This window comes from Rattus norvegicus, chromosome 1 (assembly GCF_036323735.1).
Source record: "Rattus norvegicus strain BN/NHsdMcwi chromosome 1, GRCr8, whole genome shotgun sequence".
Lineage (NCBI taxonomy): Eukaryota > Metazoa > Chordata > Mammalia > Rodentia > Muridae > Rattus > Rattus norvegicus.
In genome coordinates, this window is record NC_086019.1 from 220,262,445 (window position 1) to 220,287,703 (window position 25,259).

At 36.8% G+C, this 25,259-nt stretch overlaps 2 protein-coding genes and 1 pseudogene across 2 annotated transcripts; all 3 read left to right on the forward strand.

The window, feature by feature from the left end:
• The first annotated feature begins 653 nt into the window (after positions 1-653).
• On the forward strand, positions 654-1,604 carry Or10w3 (olfactory receptor family 10 subfamily W member 3). Its single transcript, NM_001001275.1, has one exon. The coding sequence runs from the start codon at positions 654-656 to the stop codon at positions 1,602-1,604; it is 951 nt and encodes a 316-aa protein (NP_001001275.1).
• Positions 1,605-23,465: 21,861 nt separating this feature from the next.
• Positions 23,466-24,422, forward strand: Or10q1 (olfactory receptor family 10 subfamily Q member 1). The gene has a single exon (NM_001001289.1). The coding sequence runs from the start codon at positions 23,466-23,468 to the stop codon at positions 24,420-24,422; it is 957 nt and encodes a 318-aa protein (NP_001001289.1).
• A 188-nt stretch (positions 24,423-24,610) lies between these two features.
• On the forward strand, positions 24,611-25,002 carry Fabp5-ps2 (fatty acid binding protein 5, pseudogene 2; annotated as a pseudogene).
• Positions 25,003-25,259: the final 257 nt, after the last annotated feature.

A 25,259-nucleotide genomic window follows, 5' to 3' on the forward strand; every position in this document is an offset into this window, starting at 1 on the left:
TCTTCCTTTAGAGTTCACATTTCTCTGGGGAAATGAAGAGAGGTATGGGCAAAGGCCTGGATTCATCTTCTACAGTATTATACAAACTCAGAGAGAGTTTTCTTGGGTTTCTAGTAGTTTTGTTTATGTTTTTAATGTGTAAGGATGAAACATAAGGAAAAATACAAAAGGGTTGTTGCCATATGTGAAGGATTGTATGCCCTAGAAGACACACACACACACACACACACACACACACACAATTTTATATATATGAAATATAATAACATTAAGTGTATGAATGGATAAAGGAATAGAATTCTTCCTTAACATTCTCATATGGTTTTGGACTGAGGAATTCCTTGATGCTTAGAATTAAGTTTATTGGAAGAATTTAATTGTTATTGAATGCCTTCTGAAAACACCTTTCTGTATTCATCCATTTCCTCTGATGCTTTTGATTATTAGTCTTTTATTATCAAAGTGCAAGTATAAATTAACATGTAGATTTACATGTGAAAAATTTAATAAAAATAAAAAGTCTAAAAGATACACTCTGTTTCTTTTGCATATCCATATTTTGTTAATGAATTATAATCATTGACTATAATAAATTAATATATCACCAATCTAACAGAACTTTTTCTGATGTAAAGAGAATATTTGTAGATTCAATGACTTGGGAGAACCACTCAGTACTGATGGAATTTGTGTTCCTTGCCTATCCTAATCACCTAGAACTACGTATGCTCTGCTTCCTTGGAGTAAGCCTGGCTTATGCATTGATCATCTCTGGGAATATTCTCATTGTGGTATCCATCCAGACAGAAACCCGTCTACATGCACCCATGTACTATTTCTTGGGAAGCTTATCAGGTATAGAACTATGTTACACTGCAGTGGTGGTACCTCACATCCTGACAAACACCCTGCAGTCAGAGAAGACCATTACTCTGCTGAGCTGTGCCACCCAGATGGTCCTTTTCATTGGACTTGGCAGTGCTGATTGCTTCCTCTTAGCTTCCATGGCCTATGACAGATATGTTGCCATCTGTCATCCCTTGCAGTACCCTCTTTTCATGACTGTAACTCTTTGTGTTCGCTTGGTTGTGGCTTCTGTGATCATTGGCATGGTCTTGTCCTTACAGCTTGTGATCTTCATCTTTTGTCTACCATTCTGTCAGGACAGAGGAATAGAACATTTTTTTTGTGATGTGCCACCAGTGATGCAACTTGTGTGTGCCACGAGTCATATCTATGAGCTTTCTGTGCTAGTGGCTGCTGCCCTAGCCATAGTTGTGCCTTTCTTTTTCATTGCCACCACCTATGCCTTGATAGGAGCTGCTGTGCTCAAACTCCACTCAGCAACTGGCCGTCACAGGGCCTTTAACACCTGTTCCTCCCACCTCACTGTGGTGTTGTTGCAGTATGGCTGTTGTGCCTTCATGTACCTGCGCCCCAAGTCTAGTTTCCATCCCAAACAAGATCAATTCATCTCCCTGGTATACACACTGGGAACCCCATTCCTCAATCCTCTTATCTACACTCTGAGAAACAATGAAATGAAAGGTGCCATAGAGAAAGTACTTACCAGAAATTATTTCTCCCAGAAAATTGTACAATAGGAAACATCCCACATAATAAGGTTTAGTCCTAGCCAAAACAAGCCACTGAGCTACGAAAAATTATTGTCATTGCTGATATTGAAATTATTTCCACAGTAACAATAAACATAAGCTACTTAAATGTTCACATATGTATGGTGATATTCTTTACTATGTGCTACTTTTAGACTGGGTGATTATATTTATAAAAAAGATATAAGCAAACACATGCAGAAAGTAATGTTAAGTGGCAAGTATATGATTTTATTGAACTAGGCATTAGAAAAGCTTATTCCATAAATTTTAGATTAAAATTTTGAAATAACAAAATTTTATCTGGCACTTGAGAGCCAGGAAAGTGAGAAATACTTAAACATTATTAATTGCAGAGGCCATTATCACTAAGATACCTAGAAATAAGAATAGCTACAGTGTTTTAGAATCCAATGAGAATGGGACTCGGAATAGAATTGATTAGTGGATTGATAGTTTTGATTGAAATAAAGGCCTATGGCTCCAGCTGCATGTGTTGCAGAGGATGGCCTTGTTGGGCACCAGTGGAAGGAGAAGTCCTTGGTCCTGACAAGGTTGGACCTCCAGTGTAGGGGAAGGTCGTGGGGGGAGAGGGGTGGATGGGGAGGGGAACACCCTTATAGAAGAAGGGGAAGGGGATGGGATAGGGGGCTTATGTCTTGGAAGCCGGAAAAAGGGAATAACTTTTGAAATGTAAGTAAAAAATAGCCAATAAATGGGGGGAAAAGGAATCATTTAACCAATAAGACCACATGAGAAAAATCCTGGGATGAAAGTACCATAACCTCCCTGGTATCTCTTGCTCAGTCCTGTACTGGGAAACCCAGCTGGATGCCAGAGTATCTGGTATCTGTGTGACTTTAACAGGAAGCCCATCTTTTGAGAAATAAGCTGTATAGAGAGGGACATTGAAGATTGGCAAAAAACAGAATGACTCAAGATTTTCATTGTAGTATTATATGTAAAACTAAAATTATGTTCTCTAATAAAATTATTTTTAAATAAATTTTGTATGAGAAACTTGATTCTGGTTTTGTTTTAGGATGCTACGTATTAATACTGTTATCATTAAGTGCTTACAGTGTTCAAAAATTAGGAATATTACAGGGAGCATATAACACACATATTTATTAACATACCTTATCAATTTGTCTTCAAAATATTTTTATTATAATAAAAATTCTTTCCATAGAAAGATCTAATGTGACCAATACTTTCAGATACTTAAGATTATTAAAGAAGTACTACAGAGTGTGTTGTCTACATAATTAATTGATGTAGTTTGCTGCTAGTTCTAAGAGGCTGACAAATCATCCAGTTAAACCCAATATTGTACAGACAAGTATATCAAAGTGACTCTTTTTCCTTACCTTCTATGTGGATATATATATACACGTATATATATATATATATATATGTATATATATATATATATATACATAGAGAGAGAGAGAGAGGGAGAGTTAATTACAAGGTTCTGCATTTTAAGCAAGGTGTGCAGATTGTAGCATTGATATGTATTTTATGACACAATATTCAATCGAATGAAAGTTCCACATAAATTTGAAAAGAATAGTCAACCTATAAATCACAAAGAATGCTATATTTTCGAGCTATGTAATAGTATATGGTTTGTATTTTTATTTCATTTGGTTTTAGATTTTAATGTCAGGGTCTTACAAGGTAGCTCAGGTCATATTTAAACTTGTAATCTTTCTGTTTCAGCCTCACAAAGACTGGGAATATAAAGAAAAGCTATGGGTCTTAAGTAATAATATAATTTTAGTCTAAAATGTTTTGCATAGCTTATCTACTCTGATCAGTATTTACTGAAGATTATGGATCAAATTGTGCTACTGTTATTGTAGATCTGCCTCTCATTTTCTTTTTTTTTTTTATTAACTTGAGTATTTCTTATATACATTTCGAGTGTTATTCCCTTTCCCGGTTTCCGGGCAAACATCCCCCTCCCCCCTCCCCTTCCTTATGGGTGTTCCCCTCCCAACCCTCCCCTCATTGCCGCCCTCCCCCCATAGACTAGTTCACTGGGGGTTCAGTCTTAGCAGGACCCAGGGCTTCCCCTTCCACTGGTGCTCTTACTAGGATATTCATTGCTACCTATGAGGTCAGAGTCCAGGGTCAGTCCATGTATAGTATTTAGGTAGTGGCTTAGTCCCTGGAAGCTCTGGTTGCTTGGCATTGTTGTACTTTTGCGGTACAACTCCAAGCTGTTCCAGTTCTTTCTCTGATTCCTTCAATAGGGGACCTATTATCAGTTCAGTGGTTTGCTGCTGGCATTCGCCTCTGTATTTGCTGTATTCTGGCTGTGTCTCTCAGGAGCGATCTACATCCGGCTCCTGTCGGTCTGCACTTCTTTGCTTCATCCATCTTGTCTAATAGGGTGGCTGTATATGTATGGGCCACATGTGGGGCAGGCTCTGAATGGGTGTTCCTTCAGTCTCTGTTTTAATCTTTGCCTCTCCCTTCCCTGCCAAGGGTATTCTTTTTCCTCATTTAAAGAAGGAGTGAAGCATTCACATTTTGATCATCCGTCTTGAGTTTCGTTTGTTCTAGGGATCTAGGGTAATTCAAGCACTTGGGCTAATAGCCACTTATCAATGAGTGCATACCATGTATGTCTTTCTGTGATTGGGTTAGCTCACTCAGGATGATATTTTCCAGTTCCAACCATTTGCCTACGAATTTCATAAACTCGTTGTTTTTGATAGCTGAGTAATATTCAATTGGGTAGATGTACCACATTTTCTGTATCCATTCCTCTGTTGAAGGGCATCTGGGTTCTTTCCATTTTCTGGCTATTATAAATAAGGCTGCGATGAACACAGTGGAGCACGTGTCTCTTTTATATGTTGAGGCATCTTTTGGGTATATGCCCAAGAGAGGTATAGCTGGATCCTCAGGCAGTTCAATGTCCAATTTTCTGAGGAACCTCCAGACTGATTTCCAGAATGGTTTTACCAGTCTGCAATCCCACCAACAATGGAGGAGTGTTGCTCTTTCTCCACATCCTCGCCAGCATCTGCTGTCACCTGAGTTTTTGATCTTAGCCATTCTCACTGGTGTGAGGTGAAATCTCAGGGTTGTTTTGATTTGCATTTCCCTTATGACTAAAGATGTTGAACATTTCTTTAGGTGTTTCTCAGCCATTCGGCATTCCTCAGCTGTGAATTCTTTGTTCAGCTCTGAACCCCATTTTTTAATAGGGTTATTTGTTTCCCTGCGGTCTAACTTCTTGAGTTCTTTGTATATTTTGGATATAAGGCCTCTATCTGTTGTAGGATTGGTAAAGATCTTTTCCCAATCTGTTGGTTGCCGTTTTGTCCTAACCACAGTGTCCTTTGCCTTACAGAAGCTTTGCAGTTTTATGAGATCCCATTTGTCGATTCTTGATCTTAGAGCATAAGCCATTGGTGTTTTGTTCAGGAAATTTTTTCCAGTGCCCATGTGTTCCAGATGCTTCCCTAGTTTTTCTTCTATTAGTTTGAGTGTGTCTGGTTTGATGTGGAGGTCCTTGATCCACTTGGACTTAAGCTTTGTACAGGGTGATAAGCATGGATCGATCTGCATTCTTCTACATGTTGCCCTCCAGTTGAACCAGCACCATTTGCTGAAAATGCTATCTTTTTTCCATTGGATGGTTTTGGCTCCTTTGTCAAAAATCAAGTGACCATAGGTGTGTGGGTTCATTTCTGGGTCTTCAATTCTATTCCATTGGTCTATCTGTCTGTCTCTGTACCAATACCATGCAGTTTTTATCACTATTGCTCTGTAATACTGCTTGAGTTCAGGGATAGTGATTCCCCCTGAAGTCCTTTTATTGTGGAGGATAGCTTTAGCTATCCTGGGTTTTTTGTTATTCCAGATGAATTTGCAAATTGTTCTGTCTAACTCTTTGAAGAATTGGATTGGTATTTTGATGGGGATTGCATTGAATCTGTAGATTGCTTTTGGTAAAATGGCCATTTTTACTATATTAATCCTGCCAATCCATGAGCATGGGAGATCTTTCCATCTTCTGAGGTCTTCTTCAATTTCTTTCCTCAGTGTCTTGAAGTTCTTATTGTACAGATCTTTTACTTGTTTGGTTAAAGTCACACCGAGATACTTTATATTATTTGGGTCTATTATGAATGGTGTCGTTTCCCTAATTTCTTTCTAGGCTTGTTTCTCTTTTGTATAGAGGAAGGCAACTGATTTATTTGAGTTAATTTTATACCCAGCCACTTTGCTGAAGTTGTTTATCAGCTTTAGTAGTTCTCTGGTGGAACTTTTGGGATCACTTAAATATACTATCATGTCATCTGCAAATAGTGATATTTTGACCTCTTCTTTTCCGATCTGTATCCCTTTGATCTCCTTTTGTTGTCTGATTGCTCTGTCTAGAACTTCAAGAACTATATTGAATAAGTAGGGAGAGAGTGGGCAGCCTTGTCTAGTCCCTGATTTTAGTGGGATTGCTTCAAGTTTCTCTCCACTTAGTTTAATGTTAGCAACTGGTTTGCTGTATATGGCTTTTACTATGTTTAGGTATGGGCCTTGAATTCCTATTCTTTCCAGGACTTTTATCATGAAGGGGTGTTGAATTTTGTCAAATGCTTTCTCAGCATCTAATGAAATGATCATGTGGTTCTGTCCTTTCAGTTTGTTTATATAATGGATCACGTTGATGGTTTTCCGTAGATTAAACCATCCCTGCATGCCTGGGATGAAGCCTACTTGATCATGGTGGATGATTGTTTTGATGTGCTCTTGAATTCGGTTTGCCAGAATTTTATTGAGTATTTTTGCGTCGATATTCATAAGGGAAATTGGTCTGAAGTTCTCTTTCTTTGTTGTGTCTTTGTGTGGTTTAGGTATAAGAGTAATTGTGGCTTCGTAGAAGGAATTCGGTAGGGCTCCATCTGTTTCAATTTTGTGGAATAGTTTGGATAATATTGGTATGAGGTCTTCTATGAAGGTTTGATAGAATTCTGCACTAAACCCGTCTGGACCTGGACTCTTTTTGTTTGGGAGAACTTTAATGACTGCTTCTATTTCCTTAGGAGTTATGGGGTTGTTTAACTGGTTTATCTGTTCCTGATTTAACTTCGATACCTGGTATCTGTCTAGGAAATTGTCCATTTCCTGAAGATTTTCAAATTTTGTTGAATATAGGTTTTTATAGTAAGATCTGATGATTTTTTGAATTTCCTCTGAATCTGTAGTTATGTCTCCCTTTTCATTTCTGATTTTGTTAATTTGGACGCACTCTCTGTGACCTCTCGTTAGTCTGGCTAAGGGTTTATCTATCTTGTTGATTTTCTCAAAGAACCAACTTTTGGTTCTGTTGATTCTTTCTATGGTCCTTTTTGTTTCTACTTGGTTGATTTCAGCTCTGAGTTTGATTATTTCCTGCCTTCTACTCCTCCTGGGTGTATTTGCTTCTTTTTGTTCTAGAGCTTTTAGGTGTGCTGTCAAGCTGCTGACATATGCTCTTTCCTGTTTCTTTCTGCAGGCACTCAGCGCTATGAGTTTTCCTCTTAGCACAGCTTTCATTGTGTCCCATAAGTTTGAGTATGTTGTATCTTCATTTTCATTAAATTCTAAAAAGTTTTTAATTTCTTTCTTTATTTCTTCCTTGACCAGGTTATCATTGAGTAGAGCATTGTTCAATTTCCACGTATATGTGGGCATTCTTCCCTTATTGTTATTGAAGACCAGTTTTAGGCCGTGGTGGTCCGATAGCACGCATGGAATTATTTCTATCTTTCTGTACCTGTTGAGGCCCGTTTTTTGACCAATTATATGGTCAATTTTGGAGAAAGTACCATGAGGAGCTGAGAAGAAGGTATATCCTTTTGCTTTAGGATAGAATGTTCTATAAATATCCGTTAAGTCCATTTGGCTCATGACTTCTCTTAGTCTGTCGACATCACTGTTTAATTTCTGTTTCCATGATCTGTCCATTGATGAGAGTGGGGTGTTGAAATCTCCCACTATTATTGTGTGAGGTGCAACTTGTGTTTTGAGCTTTAGTAAGGTTCCTTTTACGTATGTATGTGCCCTTGTATTTGGGGCATAGATATTTAGGATTGAGAGTTCATCTTGGAGGATTTTTCCTTTGATGAATATGAAGTGTCCTTCCTTATCTTTTTTGATGACTTTTAGTTGGAAATTGATTTTATTTGATATTAGAATGGCTACTCCAGCTTGCTTCTTCTGACCATTTGCTTGGAAAGTTGTTTTCCAGCCTTTCACTCTGAGGTAGTGTCTGTCTTTGTCTCTGAGGTGTGTTTCCTGTAGGCAGCAGAATGCAGGGTCCTCGTTGCGTGTCCAGTTTGTTAATCTATGTCTTTTTATTGGGGAGTTGAGGCCATTGATATTGAGAGATATTAAGGAATAGTGATTATTGTTTCCCTTTATATTCATATTTGGATGTGAGGTTATGTTTGTGTGCTTTCATTCTCTTTGTTTTGTTGCCAAGACGATTAGTTTCTTGCTTCTTCTAGGGTATAGCTTGCCTCCTTATGTTGGGCTTTACCATTTATTATCCTTTGTAGTGCTGGATTTGTAGAAAGATATTGTGTAAATTTGGTTTTGTCATGGAATATCTTGGTTTCTCCATCAATGTTAATTGAGAGTTTTGCTGGATACAGTAACCTGGGCTGGCATTTGTGTTCTCTTAGGGTCTGTATGACATCAGTCCAGGATCTTCTGGCCTTCATAGTTTCTGGCGAGAAGTCTGGTGTGATTCTGATAGGTCTCCCTTTATATGTTACTTGACCTTTTTCCCTTACTGCTTTTAATATTCTTTCTTTATTTTGTGCGTTTGGTGTTTTGACAATTATGTGACGGGAGGTGTTTCTTTTCTGGTCCAATCTATTTGGAGTTCTGTAGGCTTCTTGTATGTCTATGGGTATCTCTTTTTTTAGGTTAGGGAAGTTTTCTTCTATGATTTTGTTGAAGATATTTACTGGTCCTTTGAGCTGGGAGTCTTCACTCTCTTCTATACCTATTATCCTTAGGTTTGATCTTCTCATTGAGTCCTGGATTTCCTGTATGTTTTGGACCAGTAGCTTTTTCCGCTTTACATTATCTTTGACAGTTTAGTCAATGATTTCTATGGAATCTTCTGCTCCTGAGATTCTCTCTTCCATCTCTTGTATTCTGTTGGTGAAGCTTGTATCTACAGCTCCTTGTCTCTTCTTTTGGTTTTCTATATCCAGGTTTGTTTCCATGTGTTCTTTCTTGATTGCTTCTATTTCCATTTTTAATTCCTTCAACTGTTTGATTGTGTTTTCCTGGAATTCTTTCAGGGATTTTTGCTATTCCTCTCAGTAGGCTTCTACTTGTTTATTAATGTTTTCCTGTGTTTCCCTAAGTGTGTTCATGTCTTTCTCGAAGTCCTCCAGCATCATGATCAAATATGATTTTGAAACTAGATCTTGCTTTTCTGGTGTGTTTGGATATTCCATGTTTGTTTTGATGGGAGAATTGGGCTCCGATGATGGCATGTAGTCTTGGTTTCTGTTGCTTGGGTTCCTGCGCTTGCCTCTCGCCATCAGATTATCTCTAGTGTTACTTTGTTCTGCTATTTCTGACAGTGGCTAGACTGTCCTATAAGCCTGTGTGTCAGGAGTGCTGTAGACCTGTTTTCCTCTCTTTCAGTCAGTTATGGGGACAGAGTGTTCTGCTTTCGGGCGTGTAGTTTTTCCTCTCTACAGGTCTTCAGCTGTTCCTGTGGGCCTGTGTCTTGAGTTCACCAGGCAGCTTTCTTGCAGCAGAATATTTGGTCTAACCTGTGGTCCTGAGGCTCAAGTTCGCTCGTGGGGTGCTGCCCAGGGGCTCTCTGCAGCGGCAGCAACCAGGAAGACCTGTGCCGCCCCTTCCGGGAGCTTCAGTGCATCAGGGTTCCAGATGGTCTTTGGCTTTTTCCTCTGCCGTTCGAGATGTGTGTGCAGGGAGCAGTCTCTTCTGGTTTCCCAGGCTTGTCTGCCTCTCTGAAGGTTCAGCTCTCCCTCCCACGGGATTTGGGTGCAGAGAACTGTTTATCCGGTCTGTTTCTTTCAGGTTCCAGCGGTGTCTCAGGCAGGTGTCCTGCAGCTCCTGGGCCCTCCCCCACGGGAGCCCAGAGGCCTTATACAGTTTCCTCTTGGACCAAGGATGTGGGCAGGGGTGAGCAGTGTTGGTGGTCTCTTCTGCTCTGCAGCCTCAGGAGTGCCCACCTGACCAGGCGGTTGGGTCTCTCTCTCACCGGGTCTGGGAGCAGATAGCTGCTCGATCTGCCTCTCATTTTCATTTTGCCAACATTTGTTTTCTGCTTTTAATTTGACTCTCATCAAAAGAGCTATAAATGTCAAATTTATGGCAAATAATTATTAATTATATATTGTTTCCTGTTCTTTTTTGAAATTATAAGTTAATTGCTTTTCTCCATTTTCTTTCGTTCATCCAAACCCTCCCATATTTTACATCGACTCTCTTTAAAACTGATGACCTCTTTTTCACTAGATGTCAAGGCATAAACATGCATTTTATATACATATGTTCCTGAAATATAGGCATACAATTTTCTGTGCATGTATGTTTTGAAACTCTGTTATAAAATTTAAATATTTTAGGCATGCTTCTGTGTTACTGAAGTAAAACTCACTTTATCATTAATTAATATTTCTTTTTTTGTATTGGATTTTTTATTTGTATTTCAAATGTTACTCCTTTTTCAGGTTTTCCAGACATAATCCCATATCCTATCCCGCTTCCCTTCTTCTATAAGGGTGTTCCCCTTGCAGACCACCCCCCTTCCTGCCCCTGCCCCAACCCAACATTCCCCTACACTGGGACGTACAGCCTTGGCAAGACCAAGGGCTTCTCCTTCCACTGGTCATCTTCTACAACATATGCAACTGAAGCCATAGGTCACTCCATGTTACAGTCTTTGGGTAGTAGTTTAAGTCCCTTGGAGCTTTGGTTGTTTGGCATTGTTGTTCTTATGGGGTTACAAACCCCTTCAACTCTTTCAATCCTTTCTCTTTTTCATCCAACTGGGATCCTGTTCTCAGTTCAATGGTTTGCTTCTAGCATTAGCCTCTGTATTTGACATGCTCTGGCTGTGTCTCTCAGGAGACAGCTATATCAGGCTCCTGTCAGCATGCACTTCCTGGCTTGATCAATATAGATTTGCTTGGTGGTTGTATATATATATGGGCTGTATACCGATGTGGGGCAGGCACTGAATGGTCATTCCTTCAGTCTCTGTTTCAAACTTTGCTTCCATATCCCCTCATATGAATATTTTTCTCCCTTTAAGAAGAGGTGAAGCATCTGCACTTTGGTCATCCTTCTTCTTGAGTTTCAGAAGCTCTGTGGATTGTATCTTGGGTAATTCGAGCTTTGGGGCTAATATCCATTTATTGGTGACTGCATACCATCTGTAGTTTGCTGCAGATTGGCTTACCTCACTCAGAATAGTATTTTCTAAATCAATCCATTTGCCTATGAATTTCATGAATTCATTGTTTTTGATAGCTGAGTAGTAATCCATTGTGTAGATGTATCATATTTTTTTTATCCATTCCTCTTTTGAAGGGGTTTTGGGTTCTTTCCAGCTGCTGGTTATAATTAATAAGGGTGCTATGAACACAGTGGAGCATTTGTCTTTATTGTGTGTTGGAGCATCTTTTGGGTATATACCCAGGAGAAGTATAAATGAGTCTTCAGGTAGTACAATGTCCAATTTTCTGAGGAACCTCCTCAGAAAAGGGTTCCTCTTTCTCTGCATACTCACCAACATCTGTTGTCACCTGAGTTTTTTATCTCAGCCATTCTGACTGGTGTGAGGTGGAATCTCAGGGTTGTTTTGATTTGCATTTCCCTGATGACTAAGGATGTTGAACATTTATTTAGGTACTTCTCAGCCATTTGATATTTCTCAGATGAGAATTCTTTGTTTAGCTCTGTACCACAACTTCAATAGGTTTATTTGGCACTCTGGAGTCTAACTTCTTGAGTTCATTGTATATTTTGGATATTAGTTCTCTTTCAGATGTAGGTTCAGTAAAGATTTTTCCCCAATCTTTTGGTTGCTGTTTTGTCCTAATGAAAGTGTCTTTGCCTCACAGACCTTTGCAGTTTTAAGAAGTCTCATTTGTTGATTATTGATTTATGAGCACAAACCATTGGTGTTTTGCCCAGAAAATTTTCCCCAAAGCCCATGTGATTGAGACTCTTCCCTACTTTTTCTTCTATTAGTTTGAGTGTATCTGGTTTGATATGGAGGTCCTTGATCCACATGGACTTAAGCTTTGTATAGGATGATAAAAATGGGTCAATTTGCATTCTTCTATATGCTAATCTCCAGTTGAACCAGCACCATTTGCTGTCTTTTTTTCACTGAATAGTTTTAGCTGCTTTGTCAAAGATCAAGTGACCATGGGTATGGAGGTTCAGTTCTGGGTCTTCAATTCTGTTCCCCTGATCTACCTGCCTGTCTCTGTACCAACACCATACAGTTTTTATCACTAATGCTCTGTAATACTGGTTGAGGTCAGAGATGGTGATTCCCCTAGAAGTTCTTTTATTATTGAGGATAGTTTTCCCTACCCTTGGTTTTTGTTCCTCCCATGAATTTGCAAATTGCCCTTCCTAACTCTATGTAGAATTGAGTTGCAATTTTGATGGGGATTGCAGTGAATCTGTAAATTGCTTTTGGAAATTGGCCATTTTTACTATATTAATCATGCCAATCCATGAGCATGGGAAGTCTTTCCATCTTCTGATATATTCTTCAATTTCTTTCTTCAGACACTTGAAGTTCTTGTCATACAGCTCTTTCACTTGCTTTGTTAGAGTCATAGCAAGTTATTTTATATTATTGGGGATGATTGTGAAGGGTGTCATTCCCCTAATTTCTTTCTCTGACTGTTTATCCTTTGAGTAGAGGAACGCTACTGATTTGTTTGAGTTAATTTTATACCCAGCTATATCTTATCTATATCACTCTAGAAGGGATCCAGTTAACACAAATACATGCCTCTCTCCTATAATAGCATATTTTTGGTGCAGTAGCTCAAAATCATCAAAAGTACAGATTGATTCAAATTAGCAGCCTCCTTTCTTTTCAGGCCTGCCATATTTTAACCTCTCTCTAAGAGGATTCTTAATATCATAACCACCAAACTGATAACCTCACATATTTTGATAATTAAAACAATTCAAATCAATCAAAGAAATCTAAACAATTACCATTATCTATTGAAATATTGCTCTTCCACTATTCCCTGCCTTGTTCTTACACTATTAAATTTTACTAGTGAGGTGAAATCCTAAATTTATTTATTCATCTATACATACTTAAATTCTCCCTTCTATGGAGATTTGTATGAGTATGTCTAGCCCATTTTTCTTTATATAATTGCTCTCTTCATAGCAGGAGCTGTTAGCATTTGTGGTTTCAGTTCTTACATAATCACCAGCCTGCTACCTATGGCCCTGGTTGGATTGGGTGTGTCTCATTCTTAAGCCAGAATTATGCATAACAGTTTAATACACTTTTTGTCCTACTTCCAAACCAACACATCTTGGGAAGGAACCACATGGCTTGGGCAAATCTTCTGCTAGGAAACCAATCCCCTCTGCCTCGTAATCTCACATCACGGTGCCTGTTTTATATTTAAGAATCTCCAATTAATTTTCATAGCTAGTTCGTGTCTACAAATTGGATGCCATCTGCTGCTGTAGAAGTTTAATTCACTCTGATATCCCAACGGCGGCTGTGCAATTTCCTTGTTGCCTGCCTAAAATGCTCTGGATTCTCAAATGAAAGACACAAACACTGGCAGCCTTATATTTAATAGGACTTAATGGCTGGACCACACCCAATCTTCTACATTGCTTATGCTGTCCCTGGTACATTCCTGAATTATTACTTACTAAAATCTATATTCCATCATTGCTACCAAAGTCCCAACAGGGTCCAGCAACAGGGACCACTCTTACCTGGTTCAAGCTTAATTGTTTGCTTTTCTCTCTGCAGCTCCTTTATCCTTCTCTGGCTTCAGTAAAGTTATTGGAGTAGAGAAATAAAAACAATTTTAAAAATCAAGAGAAGGAAACTAGATAAAAAATGTTATCAAGTGAATAAATAATGGGGGCTAGTCTTAACAAAAGTATGGGCAGAGGTAAAGAAGATGAAAAAATGCATACAGAAGAAGATGTGGTGAATTGCAAATGAGGAAAAATGGAAAAGATGAGAAAGAAAATGAGGAAGACTATAGCCTGGGAGTTTTGTGTTTTCTGTTCCTCTCATTCCCTATTGGTGCTCATTTTGTTAGAGCAGTAGTTCTAGTCCTTCCTAATTCTACAACCCTTTAATAGATTTTCATGCTGTAGAGATCCTGAACCACAAAATTATTTGCTTCCTACTTCAAGATTCAAAGTAAAGAAAGAAAGAAAGAGAGAGAGAGAGAGAGAGAGAGAGAGAAGAAAGAAAGAAAGAAAGAAAGAAAGAAAGAGAGAAAGAAAGAAAGAAGAGTATAAAAAGAAAAGGAAGGTCCAGCAGCAGGTCCAAAGTGGGATTCAGCTAAAGGGGATACTCCAAGGCCTGACACCATTACTCGGACTATACAGTGCTCACAAAAAGGGGCCTATCATGACTGCTGTCTAAAAGACACATTAAGCAGCTGAAATAGTCAGATGCAGATAGATCTATGTATCCAAACAATGAACAGAAGCTTCTGTCCCTTCTTATTGAATTAGGAAAAAGCTGTAGGAAGCAGAGGAGGTGACCCAGTATGAGGACCAGCAGTCTCAGTTAATCTGAACCCCTGAGATCTCTCAGACACTGGACCACCAACCAGAAGGCATACACCAGCTGATATAAGGCCCCCAACACATATAAAGCAGAGGACACTCAGGTCTTGGTTCAGTCAGAAAAGATGCACCTAACCCTCAAAAGACTGGAGGCCCCAAGAGGTTTAGAAGTTTGGTGGGGTGTCTCACAGAGACAGGGTTAGGTGAGGAGGAGGTATGAGATTTGGAACAGGTGGAGGGTAGACTGCAAGGGGAATAAAATTTGGAATATAAAAATAAATAAATACATACATTATTTTAAAAAATGATTCCATGTGTGCTGACATTGGGCTGTAAAATTGCTCAATTGCTCATCAGTAATGAGCACTAACTGCCAGATTTGCTTCCAAGAACCTAGATGGTGACTTGTAGCCATCCCTACCTCATGTTTCTAGAAGTCTGATATGCTCTTCTGACCTCCATGGCATTCTGTGTGCATGTATGTGATGTACAGACATATATTCAGTACAAAAACACAGCCACACAAAATAAGCAATAAGTAAATTAAATGTCAATATATAAATAAAATTTTATTTTTATTTAAACAAATTTAATTATTACTATAATTTTTAAGTTTTAATTGTTTAATTGTTACATAGAAATTGTAATACATATGGGATGACATATGTCTTGATACATGTTCCTGCTGTGCAATGACCAAACAATGACAATAACAATAACAATTTATTAAATGGAACTCATGGGTCCATCCAACATCCATAGTTATTCTTACCTGTCCTAGAATGGTTAGCATTAAAAAGAGAAAAAATAAAGTAAATAAATAGCAAAGCCTGACCAAGATATAAAGATAAAAGTTTTCACACCATTGATCGTATACGTTAGGAGAACTATGGAATACAGTATGAAGCTTCCTCAAAAAACAGAATTAAACTTTACCATCTGATACAGATATCTCAAAATGGTAGTGTAGCCAAAGAAAATGAAGTTGATGTTTCAGAGAGAAACTTACACACCCTTGGTAGAGCATTGTTCAGGACAGCTAAAATGGATTCAAGCCAGTTGTCTATCAACCACTGAATGGACACAGGGCAAGTGAGGCATATACTCTCTATATTTCTCAGCTATTGAAAATGGAGCCGTCATCCATAGAGAGATGGATGAAACCTAATAATATTATACACAAAGAAATAAGACAGAAATAAGACAGACACAACATCACCATCATCATCATCATCATCATCATAATAATAATAATAATAAGTAGAATAAAAATTATATCCAAGACCACAAAAATGACAGTTAATAAGTACATCATATGTTCTGATTTTGAAAATAAAATCACAGTTCATTGTACTTTAAAGCTAACAGATTTATCACATCAATTAAATCCGACATTTCTCCTTGCAGATTAGAACGCCATTTTTAAACTTCCCTTGTAGCTTGGAGATTAGAATGACCACAAATAGAATGACCCTGGCTCTCCAGGTGGCTGGGCCTGTGTAGGATAAGTATGTTACACATGCTTCAGGGTCTCAAGCTTGAATAAATGTCTCTCTATCTAGAATGTATCACCGTCAATTTCCTGATGGGTATAAAAAGGAATTATTGATACCTTCCCAGAGGCCTAGGAAGAGTTTTATAGTGACCACACAGAAAAGTTTCTCTTTAACCTTTGTCTTTCTTTAGTTGAATTAAGTGTAAGTGGCCCCAATAGGGATTTATATTCTCTCAAGTGACTCATTATTTTAAAGAAATTACATGAAGGGCATTTAAATACTAAACTAGATCGGCCAAGAATGGACTCAATGATTATATCAGAATCTATTCCACATTAACGAGAAGGTCACAAGTCTTGTCAGTCAAGACTGAAATTTTAATTACTCCATAATATCATGGTTCTTATGAATGGCATTCTTACCTAATTCTAGCCTAGTCACTAATTTCTAAGGAACCTTTTTTCTCCTGAATGTCAGAATATGAATAACACTTCCTGCTGTCATATAGATCTCATGAAACCATGATTTAATGCCGTCTTGTTCTCACTGGATGACTCTGACCAAAACCTCATGAACCACCATTATTGTTTTACCTGTATGAAGACTGGGAAAGTTTCTTTAAAGGAGCTCCCTCAGATATCTGTGGCAGCAACATCTGAGCAGCAAAGTTAATTTGCTCATTGGTGAGTTTCCTCAGATGGCTAATGGAAAAGAAATCAAAATTGTTGAGAGAGTATCTAAAAGACTCCGGTTTTATTCATATTTTCCTCACATAAATAATAAAAATAAAAAACTCTATAATGCTTTCCAATTTAAAATGAATAATCATGAATATCAACATTTATGAAACACAAGTATGTTGTTAATATATGGATAATTATTTGCATGAATAGACATAGAAAACATAGTTGAGATACATGGTTGAATTGACTAACATGACATATGTGATAAAGTGAGATTAAAACTTAAGTCATTGATAAAGTCAGAGGAAATCTTAGTGTGAAATAGTGACAAGACCAGAGTAGCCTATTCTCAGCTAAGTGGCTATTGCAACTGATGGCTGATGGGAGAGTTAGAGTAGGTTTTCTCTAGGAATGTTTCTCCAGAGAGACTACCCATGCTCCTATATGCTATACACTTACAGACAGCCCTGATGAGATCTGAGGGGTTAGAGAAAAAAGAACAAAAGAAAATATGAGGTGAGAAGAAATGGTGGTAGGATTGGAGAGAGGCTAAAGGGGAAAAATGGAGTTTGGATATCACTAAAACAATCAGTATGAATGTATGAGATTCTCAGTCAGTAAAAAATATAAATCATTCAGACTATCTCCTTTTAGAAAATATTAGAAAGTAGAATTTGTTCTTATAGGTCTCTTTAAGAGTAAGTCAATACTCTACGTTTTCTCTATCTCATGTTTGGCTAATGAGCAGAATTTTGAACAATTTAAAAGAAAACATTTAAGTCATCTGCATTTTTGAATATCAATGAAATATAAAATGTCTAATATAAAATTTAAATATCCCATATTGAAATTTTATGTAAAATTAATTATATCACTTTCTCACAAAATATTAGCATTGAAAATATACACAGTAAATCTCTAAGAATATAAGAAAATATTTTCAAAATGACTATTATAATTTTCATTTCTGAAGGAAAGAGAATTCTCATTTAAAAAATAAAAACAGTTTAGCACTTAGTTCTGCAGAGTCTTTAAATTCCTCTATTATAAGCTAAAGTTACGAAATATGACTTTTCTTTCAATTACACCAGGCTAGAATTAATAGTTTATAAAATATTAATGTTTCCCTGGTTGCTTTATTTGCTGATAAGGTGCATTGGCCTGAGAGATGAAGTGAGGAGAAGCCTAACTGCCACTATATTTGAGAATATATGGTAGTCAGAAAAATGTTTACACTGTACAGTGCTTACCTACTAAACTGTATCTCAATATAAGATTATTGTGTGGACATTCAAGCATTGAGGAATAACTGCTACAAAGGATATTAACTTGATTGGTGTAAAATAAATACCTCAAATTTTTGTTTTTATGTTTTCTATTATTCATTCATCAAGTTGAACAAGAACTAATCAATTACCCCAACTTAGTTTGTTATTATTTCATATTATTATTAATATTATTGTCTGCAACAGACAAATGTAAATGAATGATATTGTAAAGAGAGAAATAACGAAGGTCTAAAATTATTATAGCATAATTTGGTTGTAGAAACCATGACTGAATATTTGCTGTGAAAGCTGGTTTAAAGGATTTGAGATTAACAAATAAATAAATTTAAGTCAAACCAAACAAATAAAGGGACATGAATAAGGAAATAAATGAAACTAATAAACTGTGGTCTTGTGCAATTTAATATAACAGTAAATGAAATATTTATCAAACTGACTCTAACAAAAACTGATTGTTTTAAGCATTAGGCTCCTAAGGGGCAATGTGAACGCTATTGCATATGTGTATTTGTTACATGAAGATGATGCCAAGGTTGGAGTTGTCTCCCAAAACAGTCTTAGGGAAAACCACAGTATATCAATGATAAAAATGAAACCAACGGGTTTGCAGAAACTGTTGTATTGGGGAAAAGAAGTGTTTGAGTGTCACACAGAAACAAATATGCACACACAAAGTTGTCTTAAAGCCTTAAGAGAGGTGAATGTCAAATTTTGAAGTTCAAATTTAAGTTTAAATAATATTTTTATTCCATAGCATGACCTTGCATATATGAGCTCGTTTTCCTTTACATAACTATTTTTGGAATTTGTGCTTGCACACCACCAATTCCAGACATCTCTGTCTTACTTGATCCACAAAAAGAACATCTACTGAATCAGATCCTGACCACTTCTTCATGTTTGTAACATTGCTACCTTGGTTTTTGCTTTGAGAAAACAATCCTGAAAGCTTCCTGGAACCAGCTTTTAAATTATTTCTTTTTTTTTTTTGATATTTGATTGTAATTGTCCTATTGATAACCTTGATGTATTTGTTTTTATATTTCCTTGTCTTTTACTCATTTTTTAAGCTAAGACCAGTTATTTGATGAATATAGATGCAGAAATTAAGTATAAAATATGTGCTAACTGAATTGAAGAACATATTAAATTATGGCCAAATGAACTTCATCCATGAAAGATAACATTTTTGCAAAACATGTGCATCAATAAATGTAACACACCACATATACACCCTTAAGAACAGAAACCACATAATCATTTGGATTGATGCTGAAGGGGTATTTCGACAAAGTTCCAACATGCCTATATGATAAAAGTTCTGTAAACGGCTGTAAATAAATGAAGATAACTAAAAATAATAGTCTATATAAAAAAAATCCTGTGTAGCTAACTTTATATTAAATGTAAACAAACTCAGAGCAATTCCTCTAAAATCACAAATGAAATAAGAATGTTCATTTTCCCTCTTTTATTTGATATACTATCCAAAACCTTAGTTATATAATTTGTCAAAAGAAAGGCATGAATGTGAATAAAAATAGGAAAGAAAAGGTCAAATTATACCCAATTCCAGATTATATAACTCTTTTTTAAAAGGCAGTATCAAGTCTGCTAGAAAATTTTTGGACCTACAAAACACTTACAATAAAGTTTCATAATATAAAATAATTTTCAAAAAGTATTGCACTAACTCTGTAGATTAATTAATTTTGGTAGGATCAGATTTTTGTAATATAAACCCTGCCAAATGAAGGGTATACAAGGTCTTTTGATTGCTAATTATTTTATTTGACTTATCTTTCCAATGTTCTTGAATAGAGGTTGTTCTTTGTTTGGTTTATGTGTGTTCCAAAATATTTATTATTTGGAGTGTGTTTGAATGGGGTAGTTTTTCTAATTTCATTCTCTGATTGTACATCATTGCTATGTAGGAAGAAGTCTAATGTTTTTCCTCATTATTACTCTTTTTCTTATTAGAGGAGCAACACAGTCTGAGAAGAAACAGTGTTAAAGGACTTCACCCTCCATTACAGAGAGGATGAGATGAAAGAGTAAGTATCTAAGGAGAATTCCATCCTAATGAGAGAGCTGAAAAGAGTCATTCTCTAGACTCTCCTAAGCCCAGAAATGTGACACATTTAAAATATTCAGCTTTGTAAATTATTCACAGAGTCCATATCCGTATACCCTGTCATACATTAGAGAGCTAAAAATGTGCATTCTATATGCTAAGCATGAAAATTAAATTATCAAGCAAGAGTACTGGATTTAAAACTTGAATGTGAGGTTTAGGGATTTAGCTCAGTGGTAGAGCGCTTGCCTAGCAAGCACAAGGCCCTGGGTTCGGTCCCCAGCTCCGGAAAAAAAAAAAACTTGAATGTGACCAAAAATCTAATCAATTAGCACTCTTCCATTCTATCTCCTCAAATTTTATCAAATGCAAAGCAAAGCCCCAAATTCTTCAGTCATAATATAACTGGAGAACTGCAAATGATCATTATAATACATTTACACAGAGAAAGACAAAGCCATAAGCAGAATGATAACCATCAATCCCACAATGCCAAAACTTAATATTTCCAGACATGTAATTGCATCGTGTGAGTATATGTAATTACCTTTAAGTGGTATGCTGTTTTACAATCTCATTATTAAGTTTTTCTCATTTTGTTAGGATTTTCCGCATTGTTATTTTAAATTATTTCGGAGACTTGCACCATCTCGCTAAGTACCTTTCTCTTGATGTTTTTTTCATAATTTTGCTCCATTCCACTGAAAGTTATAGCCAATATTCCTGTCTATATTTTATAGACAGGTAGAGTGAAAAAATTCCTCAAAACAATATTCCTGATCAAAGTATATGATTCTCTTCCAATCCTTCATTGTACATATCAAGTTGTACTACAAAAATCTATACAGCAATTACACTCAGTTTGGATATTTGAGAAGAGACTTGTCTCTCAAACGCAAATGCCACAAGCATTTATCATTCCTCTATTATAATCAATTTGATCTCAAAAAGTTGTTTCCCATTTATCTCTTTATTTGAATACTACTGAAATTGTATTTCATGTGTTTATGTTTGTTTACCTTTAAGATTCTTAAAATCTTTCAATATCTTTTAATAATTTTCCATTATTTTTGCTGAATTATAAAATGTTATTGTTACTAAATATGCAGAATGTGTTCTCTCATCAAAGAAATTTAACATTTTTTGTCTTTTCCCCAAAAATAAATTCTGCCCTTTTATTACTTGGATAAATACATTTATGTACCATGAGACATTATAGATAATGTGAACTAGATTTTAGCTTTTCTTTATTTTCAACTTAAATTTTCCCTATAAGAATGAATTTTCACTCATATGACTTGAGAAATAACTACAGATGTTAGGATTTCAAGGCTTTGTAAGTGTGTTGAAATAGTAATGACTGATAATTGAAATAAATTTAGTGGGTACTCTGCCAGTGCTGTTTTAAGTGCTGTCATATGTCTCTCAGAAACTGAAGGAGGAAGAGACTTCTCTTCTCTGATATATTTCCCAGGTAATAAAACTAATAAGAATGGTATTGGAGGTCAAGAAATAAAGCAATTAAGGAAAGAGACTTAGCAGTAGTGAGCCTATGCTTAAATTCCCACTGCCGTATATAATATTGTAACCTTGGGCAAATATCCAATTTCCTTATCTGTAAAACATCACTTAGAATTTATTACTCCTAAGTAAGTTAATATTAATATATAGACTTCTATCCATTTGTGGATTTGCAATATGAAAACTCAGATTTCCTCTAATGACATTATGTGTAATTTTTAGCTTCATTTTAATTGACAGATAAAAATATTTCTTTATTTTTAGGTGTAGCAGGATTGGTCAGTGTATGTATTTTTATTCTTCTTTAAATGTATTCGCTGATATGTTACTTACTATTCATTTATTCAATTGTTCATTTATTTTGATTGTTTGAGAGGAAGGAACCATCAACCTATGGACAAATGTCAAAGATTTTACTTTGATTATAAAAGTTAATAAAAATCAAAGCCTTTATTCCGTTCATCAGGTATTTTTTTAAAATAAAGTGGGACAACATATTTATGACAAACATAAGTAGAAAATTATGAAAGAATCTTATTTTTTTCATTATTGGGGTTTACGGTTATCTGATGACAACATTTTTGTGCATAATTATTAACTATTTCTAAAGCATGACATTACCAGAATTCATTAAATACATTTATAACACTTTCACATCTGGTTAGATGTAATTAAATGAATATATAATTATTACTGATGATTTGCACTGTTTTTAGGCATAGTAGAATAAATTAAAATCAAATATGGAATAGTCAAATATTCTGTAGAGGACACTATGAGATTCAGAGTTAAGCAGTCATCATGTAGCATGTTGTACAGATGAGTTACGTTGGTTTGTATGTCACACCAGTTGAGTTGTTGATTGTTAACAATTCCCCACTACCATTCACTTCAGAGTGCTCATGACTGTGACTGTCTCACTGATCCTGTGTGTGTGTGTGTGTGTGTGTGTGTGTGTGTGTGTGTGTGTGTTTTGTTTCTTCAGTTAATCATTATTCTGTCTTGTTTCAGTTTTCTTGTATCTCAGGTAAGACTAATATTAACACATTTCTGTTTAATTCATTGTCAGGTAAAGTTTTATCTAAATTGAAAACCTTTGGGTCACAGAAGGAAATACAGAAAAATTATAAAATGAGAAATATATGAAAAGTGTAGGTCATAAAAGATCAGACTTCAGATAATAGCCCAGTTTGATATGGAGTCAGACTAGATGTAAAGTAAATGGAGTATAGCTATGTGTAAGGCACAGAGAGCTATGAGAACAGAGAGTTAGTACATAAAAGTGCTAGATAGAACAACCTGAATAACTTTTGCAGGCATGATGTAGAAGTACATATTTAAGTACAGTGAAGTTCATAAATTATCATTACATTGATAATTGAAATATAGTTAAACTAATTGTTAGTGATGAAAGCTGAAAGAGTGGTGAAAATGATAGAGAAAGTGTCTGTCTGTTTATTATTGTGGTTCTCCATCTTGGTAGTGATTTAATTTTATTACAAAAATAACTAAGATCTTTACATAACTTTACATGTAAATCTACATATATTCTATCTGAGTAAGAATCTATATAAAAATGTGAATGGTGCATTTATTTATCTAGCTTTAAACACAGTTAAATATATGTTTGTCCTATTTAAAAATATGTCCAAAATATACAGTTTTACATACAAACAAAATGTTTCTCGGTTAAATCAAATATTGAAATAAATGGAGGAAACATCTACCAGTTTTTTTGGGAATTTGTCTGTAGACAAGCATGTCCACTACTAAGATTTCTAAGGAAAAATATGCCAGACTTTTAATTGTGAATTTATTTCCCAAAATTGGGATCGAAACTAAATACCAAGAAGAAAACCACAGAAGAAACAGATTCAGCCTCCCTGACTTTTCTCTGGCTTGAAGCAACTCAGTAAATAAGATACCGCATTTCCTTTGTTTGTTTGTTTGTTTGTTTGTTTGTTTGTTTGTTTTCCATGCAAGGCATGATGAATGGGAAGCCTGTCCTCAATCAATCTGGGACTCCTGAGTTTGTTTTCCGCGTTTTCACCACTGTCCCTGAATTCCAGGCTCTCCTCTTCCTCCTCTTTGTCCTGCTGTATTTGATGATCCTCTGTGGTAATACAGCCATCATCTGGGTGGTGTGCACCCACAGCTCCCTACACACGCCCATGTATTTCTTCCTTGGCAGTCTGTCTGTCTTGGAAATCTGCTACACCACAGATGTAGTACCTTTAATGCTTTCTAACATCTTTGGGGCCCAGAAACCCATATCACTGGCTGGTTGTGGGACACAAATGTTCTTCTTTGTAACTTTAGGAAGCACTGACTGCTTTCTCTTGGCAATCATGGCCTATGACAGGTATGTGGCCATCTGCCACCCTCTACACTACACCCTCATCATGACCCAGAAGCTGTGTATCCAGATGGTGATGGGCTCTTTGAGTTTGGCGCTATTTCTCTCCCTCCAGCTCACTACCTTAATTTTCACCTTGCCCTTCTGTGGACATGACAGGGAAATAAACCACTTCCTCTGTGATGTGCCCCCAGTTCTCCGCCTAGCTTGTGCTGACATTCATGTGCACCAGGCAGTCCTCTATGTAGTGGGCATACTGGTGCTGACTGTCCCATTCCTGCTGATATGTATCTCCTATGTGTTCATTGCTTCTACAATTCTACGCATGCACTCTGCAGAGGGTCGCCAGAGGGCTTTCTCTACCTGCTCCTCCCACCTCACTGTGGTCTTGCTGCAGTATGGATGCTGTAGCCTCGTATACCTGAGGCCTCGCTCCAGCACCTCAGAGGATGAGGACCGCCAAATCGCTCTGGTCTATACTTTTGTCACCCCATTACTCAACCCTCTGATTTACACTCTTCGAAATAAAGATGTGAAAGGCGCGCTGAGGAACTCCATCTTCCATAAAGCAGTCTGAGGGGAGATAAAGATGTCAGGGAATTGTGTGGTAATTGTCAGTTAAATCATTCAACAGAAAAGGACAAACAAAATTATATCACTTACTGTCATCAACATTACATTACATTAAAAAAACAAAAAACAAAATCACATGCGAGCACCCCTATTACTGCCTCTCCTTGCTGCTTTTGTGCTCTCCTGCCCGTCATGGCCAGCCTTAAGGACCGCAAAGTGAAGTGGTGGTTGTTGGAAAGCCAAGGCTTTGAGGACTACATGCAGGAGCTAGAAATAGGACTGGCTCTTGGGAAGATAGGTGCCATGGCCAAACCAGACTGTATCATTATTTTGATGGCAACAACATCACTGACAAAACTGAGAACACAGTAAGCACGACAGTGTTTTCTTGTACCCTGAGAAGTTTGATTGCAGGAAGACTGAGTAAGACCAAATGTACCTTCACAGACGGTGCCCTGGTCCAGCACCAGCAATGGAAAAGGGAGAAAAGCACAATAGCAAGAAAACTGAAGGATGGGAAGATGGTGGTGGAATGTGTCGTGAACAATATCACCTGTACTCAGATCTATGAGAAGGTGGAATGAGGGCTTCATCATCATGCTGGACAGGAGTTAGCTGTCTGAGTGAATAAACTGAATTCAATGAACAGGTCTTAACAGCTCTACTAGCCTGGTATTCCTGAGGCCTCCCTCCAGCACCTCAGAGGATGATGAAGACCGCCAAATCGCTCTGGTCTATACTTTTGTCACCCCATTACTCTCCCTTTCTTTCTCTCTCTCTCCCTCCCTCCCTCCTCCTTCCCTCCCTACTTTCTCTCTCTCTCTCTCCATCCTTATCAAGG

Bases quoted from the DNA above. Each gene is read 5' to 3' on its own strand.
- Or10w3 (NM_001001275.1), top strand. From the start codon at position 654: ATGACTTGGGAGAACCACTCAGTACTGATGGAATTTGTGTTCCTTGCC.
- Or10q1 (NM_001001289.1), top strand. From the start codon at position 23,466: ATGCAAGGCATGATGAATGGGAAGCCTGTCCTCAATCAATCTGGGACT.